This window comes from Hordeum vulgare, chromosome 5H (genome assembly GCF_904849725.1).
Source record: "Hordeum vulgare subsp. vulgare chromosome 5H, MorexV3_pseudomolecules_assembly, whole genome shotgun sequence".
Classification (NCBI taxonomy): domain Eukaryota; kingdom Viridiplantae; phylum Streptophyta; class Magnoliopsida; order Poales; family Poaceae; genus Hordeum; species Hordeum vulgare.
Window position 1 is genome coordinate 549,092,735 of NC_058522.1, and position 21,252 is coordinate 549,113,986.

At 45.4% G+C, this 21,252-nt stretch overlaps 1 protein-coding gene across 1 annotated transcript; it reads left to right on the forward strand.

Moving 5' to 3' along the window:
• Positions 1-18,999: 18,999 nt before the first annotated feature.
• Positions 19,000-20,263, forward strand: LOC123452741 (histone H1-like). The gene is made up of 2 exons (XM_045129452.1): positions 19,000-19,293; positions 19,402-20,263. The coding sequence occupies exons 1-2, from the start codon at positions 19,096-19,098 to the stop codon at positions 20,011-20,013; spliced, it is 810 nt and encodes a 269-aa protein (XP_044985387.1). The 5' UTR covers positions 19,000-19,095; the 3' UTR covers positions 20,014-20,263.
• Positions 20,264-21,252: the final 989 nt, after the last annotated feature.

Here is a 21,252-nt window from a genome sequence, read left to right on the forward strand (position 1 = left end):
ATACTCAACTCACGTGATGATCGGACTTGGGATAGTGTAAGTGGATCATGAACCACTCAAATGACTAGAGAGATGTACTTTTTGAGTGGGAGTTCTTAAGTAATATGATTAATTGAACTAATTGTCATGAACATAGTCTAATGGTCTTTGCGAATTACGATGTAGCTTGCGCTATAGCTCTACTGTTTTATATGTTCCTAGAGAAAATTTAGTTGAAAGTTAATAGTAGCAAACTTTGCACACTGAGTCTGTAAAACCGAGGATTGTCCTCGTTGCTGCACAGAAGGCTTATGTCCTTAATGCACCACTCGGTGTGCTGCACCTCGAGCGTCGTCTGTGGATGCTGTGAACATCCGACATACACGTTTCTGATGACTACACGATAGTTCAGTACAAAAATACTTAATGGCTTAGAAGCAAGGCGCCGAAAACGTTGTAAAACGTCACGGAACATAAGTGATGTTCTAAAGAGATGAAATTGTGATTTCATGCTTGTGCCCTTGTTAAGAGGTACGAGACCTCCAACAAGATTCTTTGTCCACAAAGTAAAGGAGAAAATCTCAATCGTTGAGCGTGTGCTCAGATTGTCTGAGTACGACAATCACTTGAATCAAGTGGGAGTTAATCTTCCAGATGAGATGGTGATGGTTCTCCAAAGTCACTGCCACCAAGCTGTGAGAGCTTCGTGATGAACTATAACATATCAAGGATAGATACAATGATCCTTGAGCGATTCGCGATGTTTGACACTGCGAAAGTAGAAATCAAGAAGGAGCATCAATAGTTGATGGTTTGTAAAACCACTAAGTTTCAAGAAAGGCAAGGGCTAGAAGGGATACTTCGTGAAACGGCAAAACAGTTGCTGCACTAATGAAGAGACCCAAGATTAAACCCAAACCCGAGACTAAGTGCTTCTGTAATGAGGGGAACAGTCACTGAGGCGGAGCAACTCTAGATACTTGGTAGATAAGAAAGCTGGCAAAAGTCGAAAGAAGTATATTTTATATACATGATGTTGATGTGTACTTTACTAGTACTCCTAGTAGCATGAGGGTATTGGATATCGGTTCGGTTGCTAAGTGATTAGTAACATGAAATGAAAGCTACGGCATAAACGGAGACTAGCTAAAGGCGAGGTGACAATACGTGTTGGAAGTGTTTCCAAGGTTGATATGATCAAACGTCGCACGCTCCCTCTACCATCGGGATTGGTGTTAAACCTAACTAATTGTTATTTGGTGCTTGCGTTAAGCATGAACATGATTGGATCGTGTTTATTGCAATACGATTATTCATTTAAAGAGAATAATGGTTACTCTATTTTCTTGAATATTCACCTTCAATGGTTTATTGAATCTCGATCGTAGTGTTACACATGTTCATAATATTGGTGCCAAAAGATACGAGTTAATGATGATAGTACCACTTACTTGTGGCACTGCCGCTTGAGTCATGTTAGTATAAATTGCATGAAGAGGCTCCATGCTGATGGATCTTTGTACTCACCTGATTTCGAATCACTAGTGACATGCAAATCATACCACATGAGCAAGGCCTTGTTTTCATTGAGATGAAACAAGATAGTAACTTGTTGGAAGTGATACATTTTGATGTATGCAGTCCAATGGGTGCTGAGGCACGCAGTGGATATCATTGTGTTCTTACTTCAATGATGATTTGAGTAGATACTAGAGTATTTACTTGATGAATCACAAGTCTGAAATATTGAAAAGTTCAATTCTGTTTCGGAGTGAAGTTCGTCATAACAAGAGGATAAACTGTCTACGATATGATCATAGAAATGAATATCTGAGTTACGAGTTTTGGTACGCGGTTAAGACAATGTGGAAATTGTTTCGCAGTTCATGCCACCTGGAACATCATAGTGTGATGATGTGTCTGAAAATCATAGCCATGCACTATTTGGTATGGTGCATGCTATGATGTCTCTTATCGAATTACCACTATCGTTTATGGGTTATGCATTAGAGACAACCGCACTCACTTTAAATAGGGCACCGCGTATTTCCGTTGAGATGACACAGTATAGACTGAGGTTTAGAGAAATCTAAACTGTCGTTTCTTGAAAGTTTGGGGCTTCGACACTTATGTGAAAAAGTTTCAGTCAAATAAGCTCAAACCCAAAGCGGATAAATGCATCTTCATAGGAAGTCCAACACAGTTGGGTACATCTCCTATCTCAGATCCGAAAGCAAAGTGTTTGTTTCTAGAAACGGATCCTTTCTCGAGGAAAGGTTTCTCTTGAAAGAATTGAGTGGGAGGGTAGTAGAACTTGATGAGGTTATTGAACCATCACTTCAACCAGTGTGTAGCAGGGCGCAGGAAGTTGTTCCTGTGGCGCCTACACCAATTAAAGTGGAAGCTGATGATGGTGATCATTGAGCTTCGAATCAAGTTACTACATACCTCGTAGGTCGACAAGGTCGCGTACTGCTGCAGAGTAGTACGGTAACCCTGTCTTGGAGGTCATGTTGTTGAGCAACAGTGAACCTACGAGTTATGGAGAAAGCGATGGTGGGCCCAGATTCCGACAAATGGCTAGAAGCCATGAAATCCGAGAGAGGATCCATGTATGAAAACAAAGTGTAGACTTTGGAAGAACTACTTGATGGTCAGAGGACTATTGAGTAAAGATGGGTCTTTAAAAGAAGACAGACGATGATGGTGATAAGTCACTATTAAGAAAAGCTCGACTTGTCGCAAAGATGTTTTCGACAAGATCAAACAGTTGACTATGATGAGACTTTCTCACTCGTAGCGATGCTAAAGGTCTGTTAGAATTATGTTAGTTGTTGATGCATTATTTATGAAATATTGCATGTAGGATGTCAAAACATTGTTTTCTCGACGGTTTCCTTGAGCAAACATTGTATGTGATACAACCAGAAGGTTTTGTCGATCCTAAAGATACTAGCAAGTATGCAAGCTCCAGTGATCCTTCAATGGACTGGTGCAAGCATCTCGGAGTTGGAATATACACTTTGATGAGATGATCAAAGATTTTGGGTTTGTACAAGGTTTATGAGAAACTTGTATTTCCAAAGAAGTGAGTGGGAGCACTATAGAATTTCTGATAAGTATATGTGGTTGACATATTGTGGATCAGAAGTAATGTAGAATTTCTGTAAAACATACAAGGTTGTTTGAAAGGAGTTTTCAAAGGAATACCTGGATTGAGCTACTTGAACGTTGAGCATCAAAGATCTATGGAGATAGATTGAAAGCGCTTAATGGAAGTTTCAACAAGATGCATGCCTTGACAAGTTTTTGAAGGAGTTCAAAATAGATCAGCAAAGAAGGAGTTCTTGGTTGCGTTGTGAGGTGTGAATTTGAGTAAGACTCAAAACCCGACCCCGGCAGAATAAAGAGAATAGACGAAGGTCGTCTTCTATGCCTTAGCCGTAGAATCTAAAGTATGCCATGCTGTGTACCGCACCTAATGTGTGCCTTGACTCAAAGTATGTTGAGAGGTACAGAGAGTGATCCATGATTGAATCACTAGCAGCGGTCAAAATTTATTCTTAGTAACTAATGGACTAAGGAATTTTTCTCGATTATGGAGGTGGTTAAAGAGTTCGTCGTAAAGGGTTACGTCGATGCAAGCTTTGACACTAATCCGAATAACTATGAGTAGTGAAACGGATTCGTATAGTAGAGTATATATATTTGGAGCATTTCCGAATAGCACGTAGTAGCAGCATCTATAAGATGACATAAAGATTTGTAAAGAACGCACGGATCTGAAAGTTTCAGAACCGTTGACTAAAACCTCTCTCACGAGCAAGACGTGATCAGACCCCATAACTATATGGGTGTTGGATTCGTTGGAATCACATGGTGATGTGAACTAGATTATTGACTCTAGTGCAAGTGGGAGACTGTTGGAAATATGCCCTAGAGGCAATAATAAATTAGTTATTATTATATTTCTTAGTTCATGATAATCGTTTATTATCCATGCTATAATTGTATTGATTGGAAACACAATACTTGTGTGGATACATAGACAAAACACTGTCCCTAGTAAGCCTCTAGTTGACTAGCTCGTTGATCAAAGATGGTCAAGGTTTCCTGGCCATAGGCAAGTGTTGTCACTTGATAACGGGATCACATCATTAGGAGAATCATGTGATGGACTAGACCCAAACTAATAGACGTAGCATGTTGATCGTGTCATTTTGTTGCTACTGTTTTCTGCGTGTCAAGTATTTGTTCCTATGACCATGAGATCATATAACTCACGGAAACCGGAGGAATGCTTTGTGTGTATCAAACGTCGCAACGTAACTGGGTGACTATAAAGATGCTCTACAGGTATCTCCGAAGGTGTTCGTTGAGTTAGTATGGATCAAGACTAGGATTTGTCACTCCGTGTGACGGAGAGGTATCTCGGGGCCCACTCGGTAATACAACATCACACACAAGCCTTGCAAGCAATGTAACTTAATGTAAGTTGCGGGATCTTGTATTACGGAACGAGTAAAGAGACTTGCCGGTAAACGAGATTGAAATAGGTATGCGGATACTGACGATCGAATCTCGGGCAAGTAACATACCGAAGGACAAAGGGAATGACATACGGGATTATACGAATCCTTGGCACTGAGGTTCAAATGATAAGATCTTCGTAGAATATGTAGGATCCAATGTGGGCATCCAGGTCCCGCTATTGGATATTGACCGAGGAGTCTCTCGGGTCATGTCTACATAGTTCTCGAACCCGCAGGGTCTGCACACTTAAGGTTCGACGTTGTTTTATGCGTATTTGAGTTATATGGTTGGTTACCGAATGTTGTTCGGAGTCCCGGATGAGATCACGGACGTCACGAGAGTTTCCGGAATGGTCCGGAAACGAAGATTGATATATAGGATGACCTCATTTGATTACCGGAAGGTTTTCGGAGTTACCGGGAATGTACCGGGAATGACGAATGGGTTCCGGGAGTTCACCGGGGGGGCAACCCACCCCGGGGAAGCCCATAGGCTTCGGGGAGATACACCAGCCCTTAGTGGTCTGGTGGGACAGCCCCAAGGGGGCCTATGCGCCAAGAATAAAGAATCAAAGGAAAAGGAAAAAAAAGAGGGAGGAAGTGGGAAGGGAGGGGGACTCCTCCCACCAAACCAAGTCCAACTCGGTTTGGGGGGGGAGTCCTCCCCCCTTGGCTCGGCCGACCCCTTGAGGGTCCCTTGGACCCCAAGTCAAGGTCCCCCTCCCTCCTCCTATATATATGGAGCAATTAGGGCTGATTTGTGACGACTTTCTCACGGCTGCCCGACCACATACCTCCATAGTTTTTCCTCTAGATCGCGTTTCTGCGGAGCTCGGGCGGAGCCCTGCTGAGACAAGATCATCACCAACCTCCGGAGCGCCGTCACGCTGCCGGAGAACTCTTCTACCTCTCCGTCTCTCTTGCTGGATCAAGAAGGCCGAGATCATCGTCGAGTTGTACGTGTGCTGAACGCGGAGGTGCCGTCCGTTCGGTACTAGATCGTGGGACTGATCGCGGGATTGTTCGCGGGGCGAATCGAGGGACGTGAGGACGTTCCACTACATCAACCGCGTTCTCTAACGCTTCTGCTGTACGATCTACAAGGGTACGTAGATCACTCATCCCCTCTCGTAGATGGACATCACCATGATAGGTCTTCGTGCGCGTAGGAAATTTTTTGTTTCCCATGCGACGTTCCCCAACACAATGCTCTACTCAAGTAAAGCCATCACCCTCGCTAGACCCACACGCTTCCGAAAAACAAAGTGAAGGCCCTCAACCCGATGAACAAGATCAAGGACAAGATCAACCTCATGAAGATGGTGTCGCACCAAATTATGTCCAAAATCATGCTCAAGACTCCGAGTTTGCTCAAGATCAAGTGCAACCACAAGATCAAGGAAAAACTAGTGAGCAAGCTCAAAACGGTGCTCAAGATGTTCAAGAAGAAACTTCTAAAGTATCAAGTAGGAAAGGCTCGAAGCGTCGCGCTGCCAGGATAGCTAACAGGCTCCGAGTTCGACAACATATCTTCAAGAATGTGCTTGGTAGTTTCGAAAAGGAGGTAACCGCTCGTCAACAATTATCAAGCTTTTGTATGCATCACGCATTTGTTTCGTGTGTTGAACCCCAAAAGGTACATGATGCGCTCGATGATGAGGATTGGCATGGAGCCATGCATGATGAACTTAACAACTTCAAGCGCAATCAAGTTTGGGAATTAGTGCCAAGGCCAATAGAGAAACATAATGTCATTGGAACCAAATGGATCTTTAAGAACAAGCAGGATGCAAATGGTGTTGTCATTCGAAACAAGGCAAGACTGGTGGCTCAAGGCTACTCCCAAGTCGAGGGTATCGACTACAGCGAAACCTTTGCTCTTGTCGCTCGTCTTGAATCTATTCACATGTTGCTTGCATTTGCTTCTCATCATGGTTTTAAATTGCAATAAATGGATGTGAAGAGCGATTTTCTTAATGGTACTTTAAATGAGTTGGTATATGTCAAACAACCCCAGGGATTCGACGATCCCAAGCTCCCCACTCATGTATACAAACTCAAGAAGGCACTCTACGGCCTTAAACAATCCCCACGTGCGTGGTATGAGTACCTTACTGACTTGTTGCAATATCGTGGGCTTGAGATTGGGAAAATTGATCCCACCCTTTTAACCAAAAAGGTCAAAGGGGATTTGTTCATATGCCAACTATATGTTGATGATATTATATTTGGTTCTCCTAACAAATCTTTCAATGAAGAATTTGTTGCACTAATGACCGAGAAGCCGGTCAAATTTCGCATGCCGACCAAATGCAAGCTCGACAATGATCCCAATGGTAAAGCAGTGGATCAAAAGGTATATCGCTCCATGATTGGATTCTTACTTTACCTTTGTGCATCTAGACCAAATATCATGCTGAGTGTGGGAATTTGTGCACGATTTCAATCCGCACCAAAGGAAAGCCACTATGCGGCTGTCAAACGAATCTTTAGATATTTGGCTCATACCCCAAACTTTGCCTTATGGTACCACAAAGGAGAAAGCTTTACTTTAGTAGGTTACTCATACGTCTCCGTCGTATCTATTTTCCCGAAATCTTTTGTCCTTGTTTTGGACTCTAATTTGCATGATTTTAATGAAACTAACCCGGACTGACGCTGTTTTCAGCAAAATTGCCATGGTGTTCTTTTTGTGCAGAAATAAAAGTTCTCGAAATGTCCTGAAAATTTACGGAGAATTTTTCTGGAATAAATGAAAAATACATGCGCAAAGATCCACCGGAGGAGGTGTGCCAGTGGGCCACAAGCCCACAGGCCGCGACCACCCCCCTGGCCGCGCCGTGAGGGCTTGTGGGGACCACGTGGCACCACCGCCTCCAAACTCAACTGCTTTTTTTATTATGGCTAAAGTTGATGTGGGTTGGCTATGGCATCGCTAGCTAGCTCATGTGAATATGAGATCTTTGCAAAGTCTCCTCAAAGGGGACCATGTTCATGGACTAATAAATGTGAGTTTTGCCAGAGACCGTGCTTGCAATGCTTGTATTGAAGGAAAGCTTCATGAAAGAGCTCACCGTCCCATAACTATCATCTATTCTAAAAGGCCTTTAGAGCTCCTTCACATGGATCTCTTTGGTCCTCCATATTTTGATAATCTTGGGGGAAGAAAGTATTGCTTGGTGATTGTGGATGACTACTCAAGATACATTGGGGTATACTTCTTCAAGAAGAAGAGTGAGACTCAACAAACTGTCATCGACTTTGCTAATGAAGCTCAACGTCAACATGAAGCAAAGATTTTGATGATTAAAAGTGACAACGGCGTCAAGTTCAAGAACTACACCTTGAATGAGTTCCTTAGTGACGACGGGATCAAGCACCAATATTCAGCACCCTATGCCCCCCAACGGGACTGTGTGGCAGAGAGGAAGAACCGGACGTTGATGGACGCGACAAGAACCTTGATGGTGGACTTCAAATCTTTGTACAACTTTTGGGCCGAAGCCATTAGCACCGCATGTCATGCATCCAATCGGCTCTACCTCCGCAAAGGCTTGAACAAGACTCCATATGAGATTCTTCCGGGAACAAGCCCAATCTCAAGTACTTCCGGGTGTTCGGTTGTAAGTGTTTCATACTCAAGAAAAGTGTCCGTTTGTCTAAATTCGAAGCTAAAGCTGAGGAGGGAATATTTGTTGGTTATGCTACAAACTCTCATGCTTACCGTGTTCTCAACAAGTCTACCGGACTCATTGAGGAGACGTGTAACGTAGAGTTTGATGAAAATAATGGCTCCCAAGTGGAGCAAAGTGGTCTTTGTGATGTAGGTGATGAAATTCCTCCTCGAGCCATAAGAAGAATGGGGATTGGTCAAATACTCCCCATTGAGGAACCCCTTGTGGCCAAAGGAGAAGGACAATGCTCTACTCAAGTAAAGCCATCACCCTCGCTAGACCCACACGCTTCCGAAGAACAAAGTGAAGGCCTTCAACCCGATGAACAAGATCAAGGACAAGATCAACCTCATGAAGATGGTGTCGCACCAAATTATGTCCAAGATCATGCTCAAGACTCCGAGTTTGCTCAAGATCAAGTGCAACCACAAGATCAAGGAAAAACTAGTGAGCAAGCTCAAAACGGTGCTCAAGATGTTCAAGAAGAAACTTCTAAAGTATCAAGTAGGAAAGGCTTGAAGCGTCGCGCTGCCAGGATAGCTAACAGGCTCTGAGTTCGACAACATATCTTCAAGAATGTGCTTGGTAGCTTCGAAAAGGGGGTAACCGCTCATCAACAATTATCAAACTTTTGTATGCATCACGCATTTGTTTCGTGTGTTGAACCCCAAAAGGTACATGATGCGCTCGATGATGAGGATTGGCATGGAGCCATGCATGATGAACTTAACAACTTCGAGGGCAATCAAGTTTGGGAATTAGTGCCAAGGCCAATAGAGAAACATAATGTCATTGGAACCAAATGGATCTTTAAGAACAAGCAGGATGCAAATGGTGTTGTCATTAGAAACAAGGCAAGACTGGTGGCTCAAGGCTACTCCCAAGTCGAGGGTATCGACTACAGTGAAACCTTTGCTCTTGTCGCTCGTCTTGAATCTATTCGCATGTTGCTTGCATTTGCTTCTCATCATGGTTTTAAATTGCAATAAATGGATGTGAAGAGTGATTTTCTTAATGGTACTTTAAATGAGTTGGTATATGTCAAACAACCCCCGGGATTCGACGATCCCAAGCTCCCCACTCATGTATACAAACTCAACAAGGCACTCTACGGCCTTAAACAATCTCCATGTGCGTGGTATGAGTACCTAACTGAGTTGTTGCAATATCGTGGGTTTGAGATTGGGAAAATTGATCCCACCCTTTTAACCAAAAAGGTCAAAGGGGATTTGTTCATATGCCAACTATATGTTGATGATATTATATTTGGTTCTCCTAACAAATATTTCAATGAAGAATTTGCTGCACTAATGACCGAGAAGCCGGTCAAATTTCGCATGCCGACCAAATGCAAGCTCGACAATGATCCCAATGGTAAAGCAGTGGATCAAAAGGTATATCGCTCCATGATTGGATTCTTACTTTACCTTTGTGCATCTAGACCAAATATCATGCTGAGTGTGGGAATTTGTGCACGGTTTCAATCCGCACCAAAGGAAAGCCACTATGCGGCTTTCAAACGAATCTTTAGATATTTGGCTCATACCCCAAACTTTGGCTTATGGTACCCCAAAGGAGAAAGCTTTACTTTAGTAGGTTACTCATACGTCTCCGTCGTATCTATTTTCCCGAACTCTTTTGTCCTTGTTTTGGACTCTAATTTGCATGATTTGAATGAAACTAACCCGGACTGGCGCTGTTTTCAGCAGAATTGCCATGGTGTTCTTTTTGTGCAGAAATAAAAGTTCTCGAAATGTCCTGAAAATTTATGGAGAATTTTTCTGGAATAAATGAAAAATACATGCGCAAAGATCCACTGGTGGAGGTGTGCCAGTGGGCCACAAGCCCACAGGCCGTGGCCACCCCTGGCCACGCCGTGAGGGCTTGTGGGGCCCACGTGGCACCACCGCTTCCAAACTCAGCTGCTTTTTTTTTATTATGGCTAAAGTTGATGTGGGTTGGCTATGGCATCGCTGGCTAGCTCATGTCAATATGAGATCTTTGCAAAGTCTCCTCAAAGGGGACCATGTTCATGGACTAATAAATGTGAGTTTTGCCAGAGACCGTGCTTGCAATGCTTGTATTGAAGGAAAGCTTCATGAAACAGCTCACCGTCCCACAACTATCATCTATTCTAAAAGGCCTTTAGAGCTCCTTCACATGGATCTCTTTGGTCCTCCATATTTTGATAATCTTGGGGGAAGAAAGTATTGCTTGGTGATTGTGGATGACTACTCGAGGTACATTGGGGTATACTTCTTCAAGAAGAAGAGTGAGACTCAACAAACTGTCATCGACTTTGCTAATGAAGCTCAACTTCAACATGAAGCAAATATTTTGATGATTAGAAGTGACAACGGCGTCAAGTTCAAGAACTACACCTTGAATGAGTTCCTTAGTGACGAGGGGATCAAGCACCAATATTCAGCACCCTATGCCCCCCAACGGGACTGTGTGGCAGAGAGGAAGAACCGGACGTTGATGGACGCGACAAGAACCATGATGGTGGACTTCAAATCTTTCTACAACTTTTGGGCCGAAGCCATTAGCACCGCATGTCATGCATCCAATCGGCTCTACCTCCGCAAAGGCTTGAACAAGACTCCATATGAGATTCTTCTGGGAACAAGCCCAATCTCAAGTACTTCCGGGTGTTCGGTTGTAAGTGTTTCATACTCAAGAAAAGTGTTCGTTTGTCTAAATTCGAAGCTAAAGCTGAGGAGGGAATATTTGTTGGTTATGCTACAAACTCTCATGCTTACCGTGTTCTCAACAAGTCTACCGGACTCATTGAGGAGACGTGTAACATAGAGATTGTGGGGCCCACGTGGCACCACCGCCTCCAAACTCAGCTCTATATCTTCCGTCCCGCTCGAAAAAAAATCAGAGAGAAGGATTCATCGCGTTTTACGATACGGAGGCGCCGCCACCCCCTGTTCTTCATCTGGAGAGCAGATGTGGAGTCCGTTTTGGGCTCCGGAGAGGGGAGATCGTCGCCATAGTCATCATCAACCTTCCTCCATCGACAATTCCATGATGCTCTTCATCGTTCGTGAGTAATCTCATTGTAGGCTTGCTGGACGGTGATGCGTTGGATGAGATCTATCATGTAATCGAGTTAGTTTTGACGGGGATTGATCCCTGGTATCCACTATGTTCTGAGATTGATGTTGCTACTACTTTGCCATGCTTAATGCTTGTCACTAGGGCCCGAGTGCCATGATTTCAGATCTGAACCTATTATGTTGTCGCCAATATATGTGTGTTTTAGATCCTATCTTGCAAGTTGTAGTCACCTACTATGTGTTATGACCCGGCAACCCCGGAGTGACAATAGCCGGAACCACTCCCGGAGATGACCATAGTATGAGGAGTTCATGTATTCACCGCGTGTTAATGCGTTGGTCCGGTTCTTTATTAAAAGGAGAACCTTAATATCCCGTAGTTTCCATTAGGACCCCGCTGCCACGGGAGGGGTGGACAATAGATGTCATGCAAGTTCTTTTCCCTAAGCATGTATGACTACATACGGAATACATGCCTACATTAGATTGACGAACGGGAGCTAGTTACATATCTCTGCGTGTTATAGCTGTTACATGATGAATCACATCCGTTATACTCATCCATCACCGATCCACTGCCTACGAGTCTTTTACTACTGGTCCTTGCTACGTTACTTTGCTGCTACTGATGTTACTCTGTTGCTGCTGTCACTACTGTTGTTCCTTGCTACCACTGTTGCTACTGTTGTTACTTGCTACTTTGTTGTTACCTGCTGCAAGACTTTTCCGACACCATGCCAGGGAGGAATAGTTCCCCGTCCACGTGCTATTCACTGGCGACATTGATACAACAGTTAGGAATAGTTTGCCGTCAACAGATCTTTTTCTGACACCATTGTTATCATACTACTTCGCTACTAATACTTTGCTTGCAGACACTAATCTTTTAGGTGTGGTTGAATCAGACAAACTCATCTGCTAATACTTGAGAATATTCTTTCGCTTCCCCTTGTGTCGAATCAATAAATTTGGGTTGAATACTCTACCCTCAAAAACTGTTGCGATCCCCTACACTTGTGGGTTATCAATTACTCTGACTCAGGTTGGGTCGGAGACTGTGTCGGAAGGAAGTCAACCTCTGGAGGATGTCAATTCCTTGGTCACTCTTTGGTAAGTTGGTCTTCGAAGAAACAAAATTGTGTGTCACTTTCTTCTACCGAGGCTGAGTATGTAGCTGTCGCAAGTTGTTGTGCTCAATTATTATGGATGAGGCGAACTTTAAAGGATAACAGTGTCACTTGTGAGAAAGTGCCTCTTCTATGTGACAATGAGAGTGCCATCAAGATATCTCTCAATCCGGTGCAACATAACAAGACCAACCATATTGTTATTCGTCATCATTTCATTCGAGATCATATCAAGCAAGGAGATATTGAGGTCCTCTTCATCAACAGTCAAAAGCAACTTGCAGATATTTTCACTAAACCTCTAGACGAAGCAAGGTTTCGAGAGTTAAGGCATGATCTAAACATCAATGATTCAAGTAATGTGGATTGAAAGTAGGCACATCACACCTCACTCGTCATTATATTTGGCTCTAGGTGTAGGCATGGACATAGGGGGAGTGTTGTTCTCTCAATGAACCTTCCCTCCCCCCATTAAGCATAAAGTGATCAAATCTTTCACATTAGCCATTGTTGATGGCACTTGTGCTTCAAAGACGAGTTGTGGTCATGAACCCAAGGATAATTCTTCGCGGAGTCATACCATTTTTCTCAAACATTGGTGGCTCCGGCCACCGCCCTCTCTTCGTCACAAGTTGCGGTTATGTGTTCAAGTGTGTGCATGTCTTCTTTATCTTCACCTGGTTTTTTCCCTCTGTTGTTTCTCTTCCCCTAGCAAAGTTCATAGTGTTTGCATACAAGGAGGGCAAAGTTTCCAGGTGTTTTTGTCAATGGGGGCACGATACTACCGCTCCCAGAACGATAGTAAATTTTTACTGTCGCTGGACGAGCGGTACTACCGCTCAGTTAGCGGTAGTAATTTTTTTTACTACCACTAGCAAAGTGGTACTACCCCAAGCTTTCCCGGGGCATCCCCAAGCTTAGGCTTTTTGGTGTCCTCTTGGGATGCCTTAGGCATCCCCAAGCTTGAGCTCTTTTCACTCTTTATCCCATTGTTCATGAGAACATCACCCAAAACTTGAAAAACTTCACAAAACAAAACTTAAACAGAAACTCGTGATATCATTAGTACAAGAAAACAAACTACCAACTCTTTAGGTACTGTAGCAAACTTGAATTATATTTATATTGGTGTTATATTACTGTATTCTCACTTTACCATGGCTAGTACCCCCGACACTATCCATAGTTTCATCAAAATAAGCAATCAACACAACAAAAACAGAATCTGTAAAAAACAAACCACTCTGTAGCAATCTGTATACTTCTGGTATCTTAAAAATTCTAAAAAATTATGAAAATTTGGGCAATTGGCATATCAACCAGCAGCAAAAAGAATCAACTCAAAAGCTCTTTCTGGATAGGAATGAAAAATAATTTCGTGAGCGCAGAGTTTCTGTCTTTTTCAGCAAGATCAAACAATCATCACCAAAATTAGTCATAAAGGTTTTACTTGGCTCAAACACAAAAAGAAACACAAAAAACACAATCAGAACAGAATTATGATGGTGTGGACACAACAAAACAGAAAACAAAAAACAAAGATAAATTCATTGCGCTGCCTCTCAACAAACGGTATTGTTTAACGCCCTTAGTTAGGCATAAGGCGATAGAATCACGTATTGCCGTCTTTGGTGCTCAAACTATAAGTAACCCTCATCATGGATTCATAAGGCAACCTTATTTTCTTTATAGGAATATGTTCCATGTCCTTTTTTAATGAAAATTAAAATCTAATATCGCTGTGTTTTTCTCGTGAAGGAGGGGGGAATGAGCTTCTACATCCACTGATTCGACACCGTCCTCATGGCCCGAAAGATGTTCACCCTTTGTGTCGTGCGCTCAGAAAAACATGGGCGTGTTCGTTCCAGCCATTCATCATTTGGCCCCGACCCCCACTCGACTACATGTGGATGTGTTTATATGTCTTTGCATTGTTATTGGTTGAGGGCATGAGTGGTAAATGACAGCGTTAACTGAAATTCCATTAGCTAATGGGATAGATCCATTCCATGATGAGCACATGTATGGCTGAACTGATGGCACACCCCTGCCAAGAGCACCTCATCCATTCCTGCACAGAGCTGCTGTGTATTCGGTGTACAGGCAACATGATCAGTTGCCGCAAATTTATAATCCGTCTGTTTGGATGCTCAACATCCCCTGTGAAATGGGCTTGCGAGTTTGCATACAGCATGGCCGCTCACTCAGTCCCACGATGAATCGAGACCACGCGTGCAGAGCCGCCGGGCAATGGCAGTACACGTCTCCTCGGTAGTCTCTGGCTCGTCGTTTGCATTTTCGAACTTGGCGAGTAGACTGGGTCTTGCGACCTCATTTTAAATGGAGAATGTCCCTGTTAAGTACCATTAATTTCCAGCATTTTTATTTATACACCAGTCAAAAGGAGGTGTGCAATTGTTATCCGAATTTGCTAGGCTTTGGGTTCAACCTACCAAGGCCCTGTTTGGAACCATAATAAATTATAATAATCTGAATTGTGAAGATAGATTATATAATCGGGTTTATAAAAATAATCTAGATGAACATGTTTGAAGACCAAATTATACAAACTGTAATTCAGGTTTTACATTGCATAATGACCTTTCTGCCTTTTTTAAAAAAAAGTTAAAAGAGGAGGGTGGCGGTAGTAGAATGTAATTATCTCCAACTTTACAAGGGTAATGGGTCATTAGCAATCCATAATCTGATTTTAGCTGGTGTGGAGTAGATTATGAGTTTTTAATAATCTATCAATTTAGTTTTTATAATCTACACCATAAGCTGTCCTGTTTGGAGACGTAATAGATTATATAATCTGGGTGGTTCCAAACAGGGCCCAAGTCTAATATGATCCGATATCACGATGATCCATCGCCCGGGAGAAATGAAATATGAGATTTTTCATCTTCTTGACAATTAATCTCTGGCTTAATCGTTCTAATTTTAATTGATTGCGGTTTTTAAAATGGATAGAAGGACAATTAATGTTCCATGGTGTAAGTCATGGGAGCGCCTATATGCATGCGCCTGAAAATAAATTCTGCATCACTCACTTTCATTCATGACCCCTAGATATTCATCCGATGGCCGGAAACAAACCATGTATTGTTCATCTTCAGCCTCCCCTTTTTCTTCCTCACACGGCCGCCGGTATACCTAACCCTAACCATTTGCCTCCTCCTCCCCGGGCCGACGGGCGTTGTCGCATACTGCCTCGTCCTCCCCTCTGGCCTTCCTCCATCACCGTGTTGGCTGACACTCTCGACCATCCCTCTAAGCTCTCCCACTCAGCCCTCCCGACGAACAACTCTGGCGACCCCTCTCCCGCACTACCAAGTTTCAGACTTGCTACCGCCGACTCCTGTTCGTATGCGGCCATGGCCTCGCCGTGGGCGGCACTCCTCACGCCGTCCCAGCTTTGACCTCGCGTGAAGCAAAAGTGACTGGCGCGTGAACAAATTCCAAGCGATTGGCATTAATTTAGCAAACACAATAGGCTATTGCCTTTTGGGCACAATAAATCAGCATAGACCCTATTGATCTTAAAATGGAATGTTGTGTAATGTGCACATGTAGATGGATGTGTTAGCTTCCCTTGACATTGTTGGACGAAGTTAAAAAGGGATAGTAATCAATATATGCTCTCTAGGCCACGAGTCAGTTGTCGACCGAACCCCTCATTAGAGCCCGAGCGGACGATCTACAAAACCTAAAGGAGTGTAAGGTCGTAATTTTAAGAAAAATAGTTGCTCCGATCACAAGCGATGGATGAAGTTAAAATGAGGTGGCAATCAATGCATGCTCTTTCGAGCATGAGTCGACATGGCTAGTCCAACACATGCATTAATATCACTACAAAGCTTGTAGTTTCCAGTTTGGCGCCAGAGGACGGTGGGGGAGAGGGGAGGGGCTCTATTGTTATCGAATCCTAAGATTCTAGAAGGTTCCCTCAACTCGTTCTTTTTTCTACAAACCATGTAATGATCAGCTCACCGTCATCCCCTCCTATCCATGTGCCTTCCAAGCGGGTAGCGGTATCCGAACATAAGATGTAACACACATTGTTGATCATGGTCTAGGAGGGGAGTATCAACCAAAGTTTCTCCAATCTCAACTTTTAGCCGGTCCATTCTCACCACTGATGTTCTTGAAGAATGAGTCGTGCACCAATCTTGCGTGTGTCGTGTGACGATGTACCGTCGTGACGGTGCACACATCGATCACGCATGAGGCGACACCATACATTGCGCAAGGGGCATGCTATGGTGGGAGCAGGGGTGTACCTACGTTGAGGTGAATGGGGGCCTAGGCCCCCACTCAAAAATTGAAACCGCAACAATATTTGCGTGTGGTTTTTGAAAAGTATGCTTAAATTTGTTGATTTTTTAAAGAACATGCCCCCACTTAAAATACTTTCTAGGTACGCCTCACCGAAAAAACCGCAACAATTTTTTAAAGACATACGTTGTGTGGTTTTGCCGTGGTAAGAACAAAAAGGCACATGCCTCACTGAATTTTGTGCGAACACATGAAATGAGACATTCTTATTGCACCGTTGATGTTCTTGGAAAGCGAGATGATCGAGTACCCCGGGTATATATGATCCTACATACTCCGAGGACGACATGCCAATCAAGATCACAAGCAGCGCCGGGCACTTTTGCTCCCAGCCGCTTGATCGCCGGCGGCGTACGTAGTTCTGGAAAACAAAACAGAGCTGGATGGAACACAGGCGTACTTCGCCGGAGCAAAAATCGTCTTGGTCACAGAGGAGTTCAACGAGCACTTCGTTCAACTGCGCCATCATCACCTTGCATTTGCTATATCGGTTATCCTGTCGAAGAACACCCCAAATCCGGGCAAATCACCAACGCCAGTAGTACAGATAGCAAGATGTCTAGCCAGATTAGGCTCCGTGACAATTCGATTTGATTTTTGAGATGCTAAAACGAGATAAGAAAGATGGGGTGGTCTAGTCTAGCTATTAGAAGTGGAGTGTGATGTGGACCGTGGAATTGTCTGCCATGACATGGGTTCACCGGTGCATCAAACCAAGTGAACGAACTTGTACGCTTGTCTTCGCATGATTCAATCGATTGCATCATGGTTAGAACTCCTAGATGATTAAGTGTCTGAGTTAAACCCAAACCCATGAGCTGATGAGATCAATCCATGGCGACACAGATGAATGGCCGAGCTGATGGTTGCGACACCTGCACCGCAGCCCTGCCAAGAACACACTCGTCCATCCTCTTCTTCCGTGTATTGGCGCAATATGCCGTACGATTTCCTGCTGTTAATCGTTCTTGACCCTCGTATGGTGCTGCAGATTGTGATACATCTATTTGAATGCTTAAGATCAAGATGAAACGAGTTCTTGAGTTTGCACATGCTACGCCGGTTCACCATGAGCCGAGACCATGCAGCTGTTTGGTGGTGCCACTCAGTTTCAACCAAACAAATTTGCCTTTTGCTGATCTTCTCCATAATCCTTGGCTCGTCATTTGTATTTTCAAACTTCGATACTTTTTGAATTCCATGTGTTGGAATGTCGAACTGACCAGCTTGATCGATCATCATGTTCGGCTTGAGAGCACCACACCCAGCCCAACGTTGACCTCTTCCTGGACATGTCTCCTGTTGGTACGAACAGTATCGAAAACTTTCAAAATTTCCAATGCAGCTCGTCGTTCCATCAAATACTAGATGCAGATTTGCATTGTACATCGAGAGATCATACGAAATCATCAAGAATTTTGGTCTCAGAGGTAGAACAAGCCAGCTTGCATCACCTGGTGGACTCTCCCCACCCACAAGAACAACCACCGATCACTCCAATGCAAATTAATCCCAACTCGAATGTGGCAACCCAAATGCGGCAGCTGGAACGGCTTCCCCATGTCCGCAGCTGCCGGAGGACGTCGGTTCTCCGGCGAGCCGGCCGGCCACCGCGCCGGAAAACGGTGCAAAGCAGGGCCGAACTCACACACCACCAGCAAAGGGTGCCACAAGCTGTGCAACTTGTGTCGCGTTCCGTCGCCTCGCAGCCCATCCAAATGACGTCGGATCGACACGTTTCCGGTACCAACAGATTGATACGTTAACCAGCTACATATCCATGCCGTAAAATACCATTTTTCCCCGGAGTACCCCGGTCCGCCGGCCGATAATCTCCGGCGAACTCACACAAAGGCACCATCCAGACCAGTCCCTGATCACCGGGTCATTTCTCCCGGAATACTCAACCAAATCACACAAACTCGATACAGTTGCAAAGCTATGGTCCTTACCTACACGATGCAAAAAACTACATTCGAATTTGTGGATCCGATCGAGCGATATTTGATCGGAAATCGAGAGGAGAAGCACACTCTGGAGGTCCGGAGGCTGGTTCCTGAGCCGGGGAGGGCCAACCAGGGGGGGGGGGGGAAGCAATCCGCGGCACCCGATGGGGCGCGTGGACGGCCGTCGGATGGAAACGGATCGGACGGGCCAGGTTTGATGACGGCCGCTTAGGGGGGCGATCCGTGGGTATGCCCCCTTGACCAATCAGCGCGCGGCATTCGGCCTCCCCCGTCTTCCCGACGTCTCCCACTATTTAACCACCGCTTGCTCCGCCACGACCTCCTCACCCACCACCGCGCCTCAGCTCACGCATCTCTCTCAGCTCCGGCAAGCAACCACCAGCGCTCACCTCTTCCCTCGCTTCCCCGCTGCAATGTCGACCGACGTGGCTGCCGACGTTCCGGCCCCTGAGGTGGAGGTGGCCGCCGACCCCGTCGTGGAGACCACGGCTGAGGCCGCCGCCGGCGACGCGAAGCCGGCCAAGGAGACCAAGGTCAAGGCTGCCAAGGCCAAGAAGCCGTCCGCTCCTAGGAAGCCCCGCGCCACCCCCGCGCACCCCACCTACGCCGAGGTAAACCCAGAGTCCTTCGCTGAATCTCGCTCCATTCTCGCTCGAATTGCTGTCTGTTCCTTCTTGCCTTGTATCTCACTCGTCTCGCTCGTGCTTGTGTCTGCGCAGATGGTGTCGGAGGCGATCACCGCGCTCAAGGAGAGGGGCGGGTCGAGCACCATCGCCATCGCCAAGTTCGTCGAGGACAAGCACAAGGCGCACCTCCCGGCCAACTTCCGCAAGATGCTGTCGGTGCAGCTCAAGAAGCTGGTCGCTTCTGGCAAGCTGACCAAGGTCAAGGCCTCCTACAAGCTGTCGGCCGCCCCGGCCAAGCGCAAGCCGGCGGCCAAGAAGAAGCCCACCGCCAAGAAGCCCAAGGCCAAGGCGCCAGCGAAGAAGGCCGCCGCCAAGTCACCCGCGAAGAAGGCCGCCGCCAAACCCAAGGCCAAGGCCCCAGCCAAGACCAAGGCCGCCGCGAAGCCGAAGGCAGCCGCCAAGCCCAAGGCCAAGGCCCCTGCCAAGACCAAGGCCGCAGCCAAGCCGAAGGGCCGCCCCGCCAAGGCGGCCAAGACCTCCGCCAAGGACGCGCCAGGGAAGAAGGCGCCGGCCGCCGCCGCCGCCCCCAAGAAGCCGGCAGCCAGGAAGCCGCCCACCAAGAGATCCGCACCGGTGAAGAAGTCCGCGCCCGCCAAGAAGGCGGCGCCGGCGAAGAAGGCCCCCGCCAAGAAGGCCAAGAAGTAGGCTCCCGCGTGAGAGATCCTAGGGCTTGCCGGCTTGGCGATAGATTTCCAGTAGCTGCTTCTCCTGTTCTGTGCTGTTAGTCGAGATGTCCGGGCTGTGTCGTTGTTGCTAGGCTGTAAATTTGAAATCTGGGTTGGGGCGCGCTGGTGATCCGGTGCACCCCTTGGTGTGTGTGTCTCTGTAGCGGTGACGACGATCGCGTTGTACTAGTAAGATTATGTATTTGTGTAACTGATTTTGGGTAGTTGAATCTTCATTTGAGAACCATCCATTTCAAATCTGTCAAATCTACATGGATCTACCACTCTGTTTTCCAAGTTGGTTCGCGTACGTACTGCAATTCTTGGCACTGTCTGTCTGAGATATACGAGTAGGTATGATGTCGAAATTGAGATCTGAAATAGATGGAGTTCGTCTGGTTCTGGCTTTGTATTTGATGGGAAATGCCAAGCAAAATCTCTGACTGATGTTGATTCAGTCCAACGTCTAGTAGGTGGCTTTATGAGCTGTAAATAAGAAGAAAAGGCTGTTGCGTAGGTTACCAATAAATTGAGATATGTTGATTTTAGACGTAGTGCGTTGTTGATTCTGCAGCAACTGCATCTGCGTTAATGGCCGCCCTGATTTTCCCCGCAGAGGGAGGTTAGGAAAGGACGGAGGCGGGCTTGAAAAGCTGGAGATCGACGATGTTTTCAGCTATGGCGGGAGCGTTTGCGGAAGGCGGCCTCTGCCTTTGTATAATGGTCCAGAAGTACAGAAGATTCGCAAATAACCGTTGGCTCAGAAGTACAGAAGGAGTAATAAGTAACTTGGCAGGTTGGCAGGGCGTTCTGGGTGATGCCTGCAGACTGCACTGTTTCCGTTTTCGAGCTTCAACTCACCAACTGATACGGCCCTGGATTCACTAGCACGATCTATTGGATGCAAATCGCTACATTACATGGATTTAGTAGCTAGGTTCTTTGGCAGCGAGAAGGGGTAAGGGGATCGAGAGCCGAGGGATGGGAGAGGAGGATACATGCCTGATTGGATGGATAAATGGACAGTGATATTTCTAGATCCTAGTCTATTATGATTCAAGGGTGATTTCTGCTTCTGCAGATGACCTCAGTGTTAGGGATGATGAGAAGGATTTGAGGAATATTCCTCGGGAGTTTAATAAAGATATTAGTCAGAAATATTTTGATTTGAATATGGACGGTGCTCGTGTACCGAAGAAGGACAGTGTGACTGGTGAAC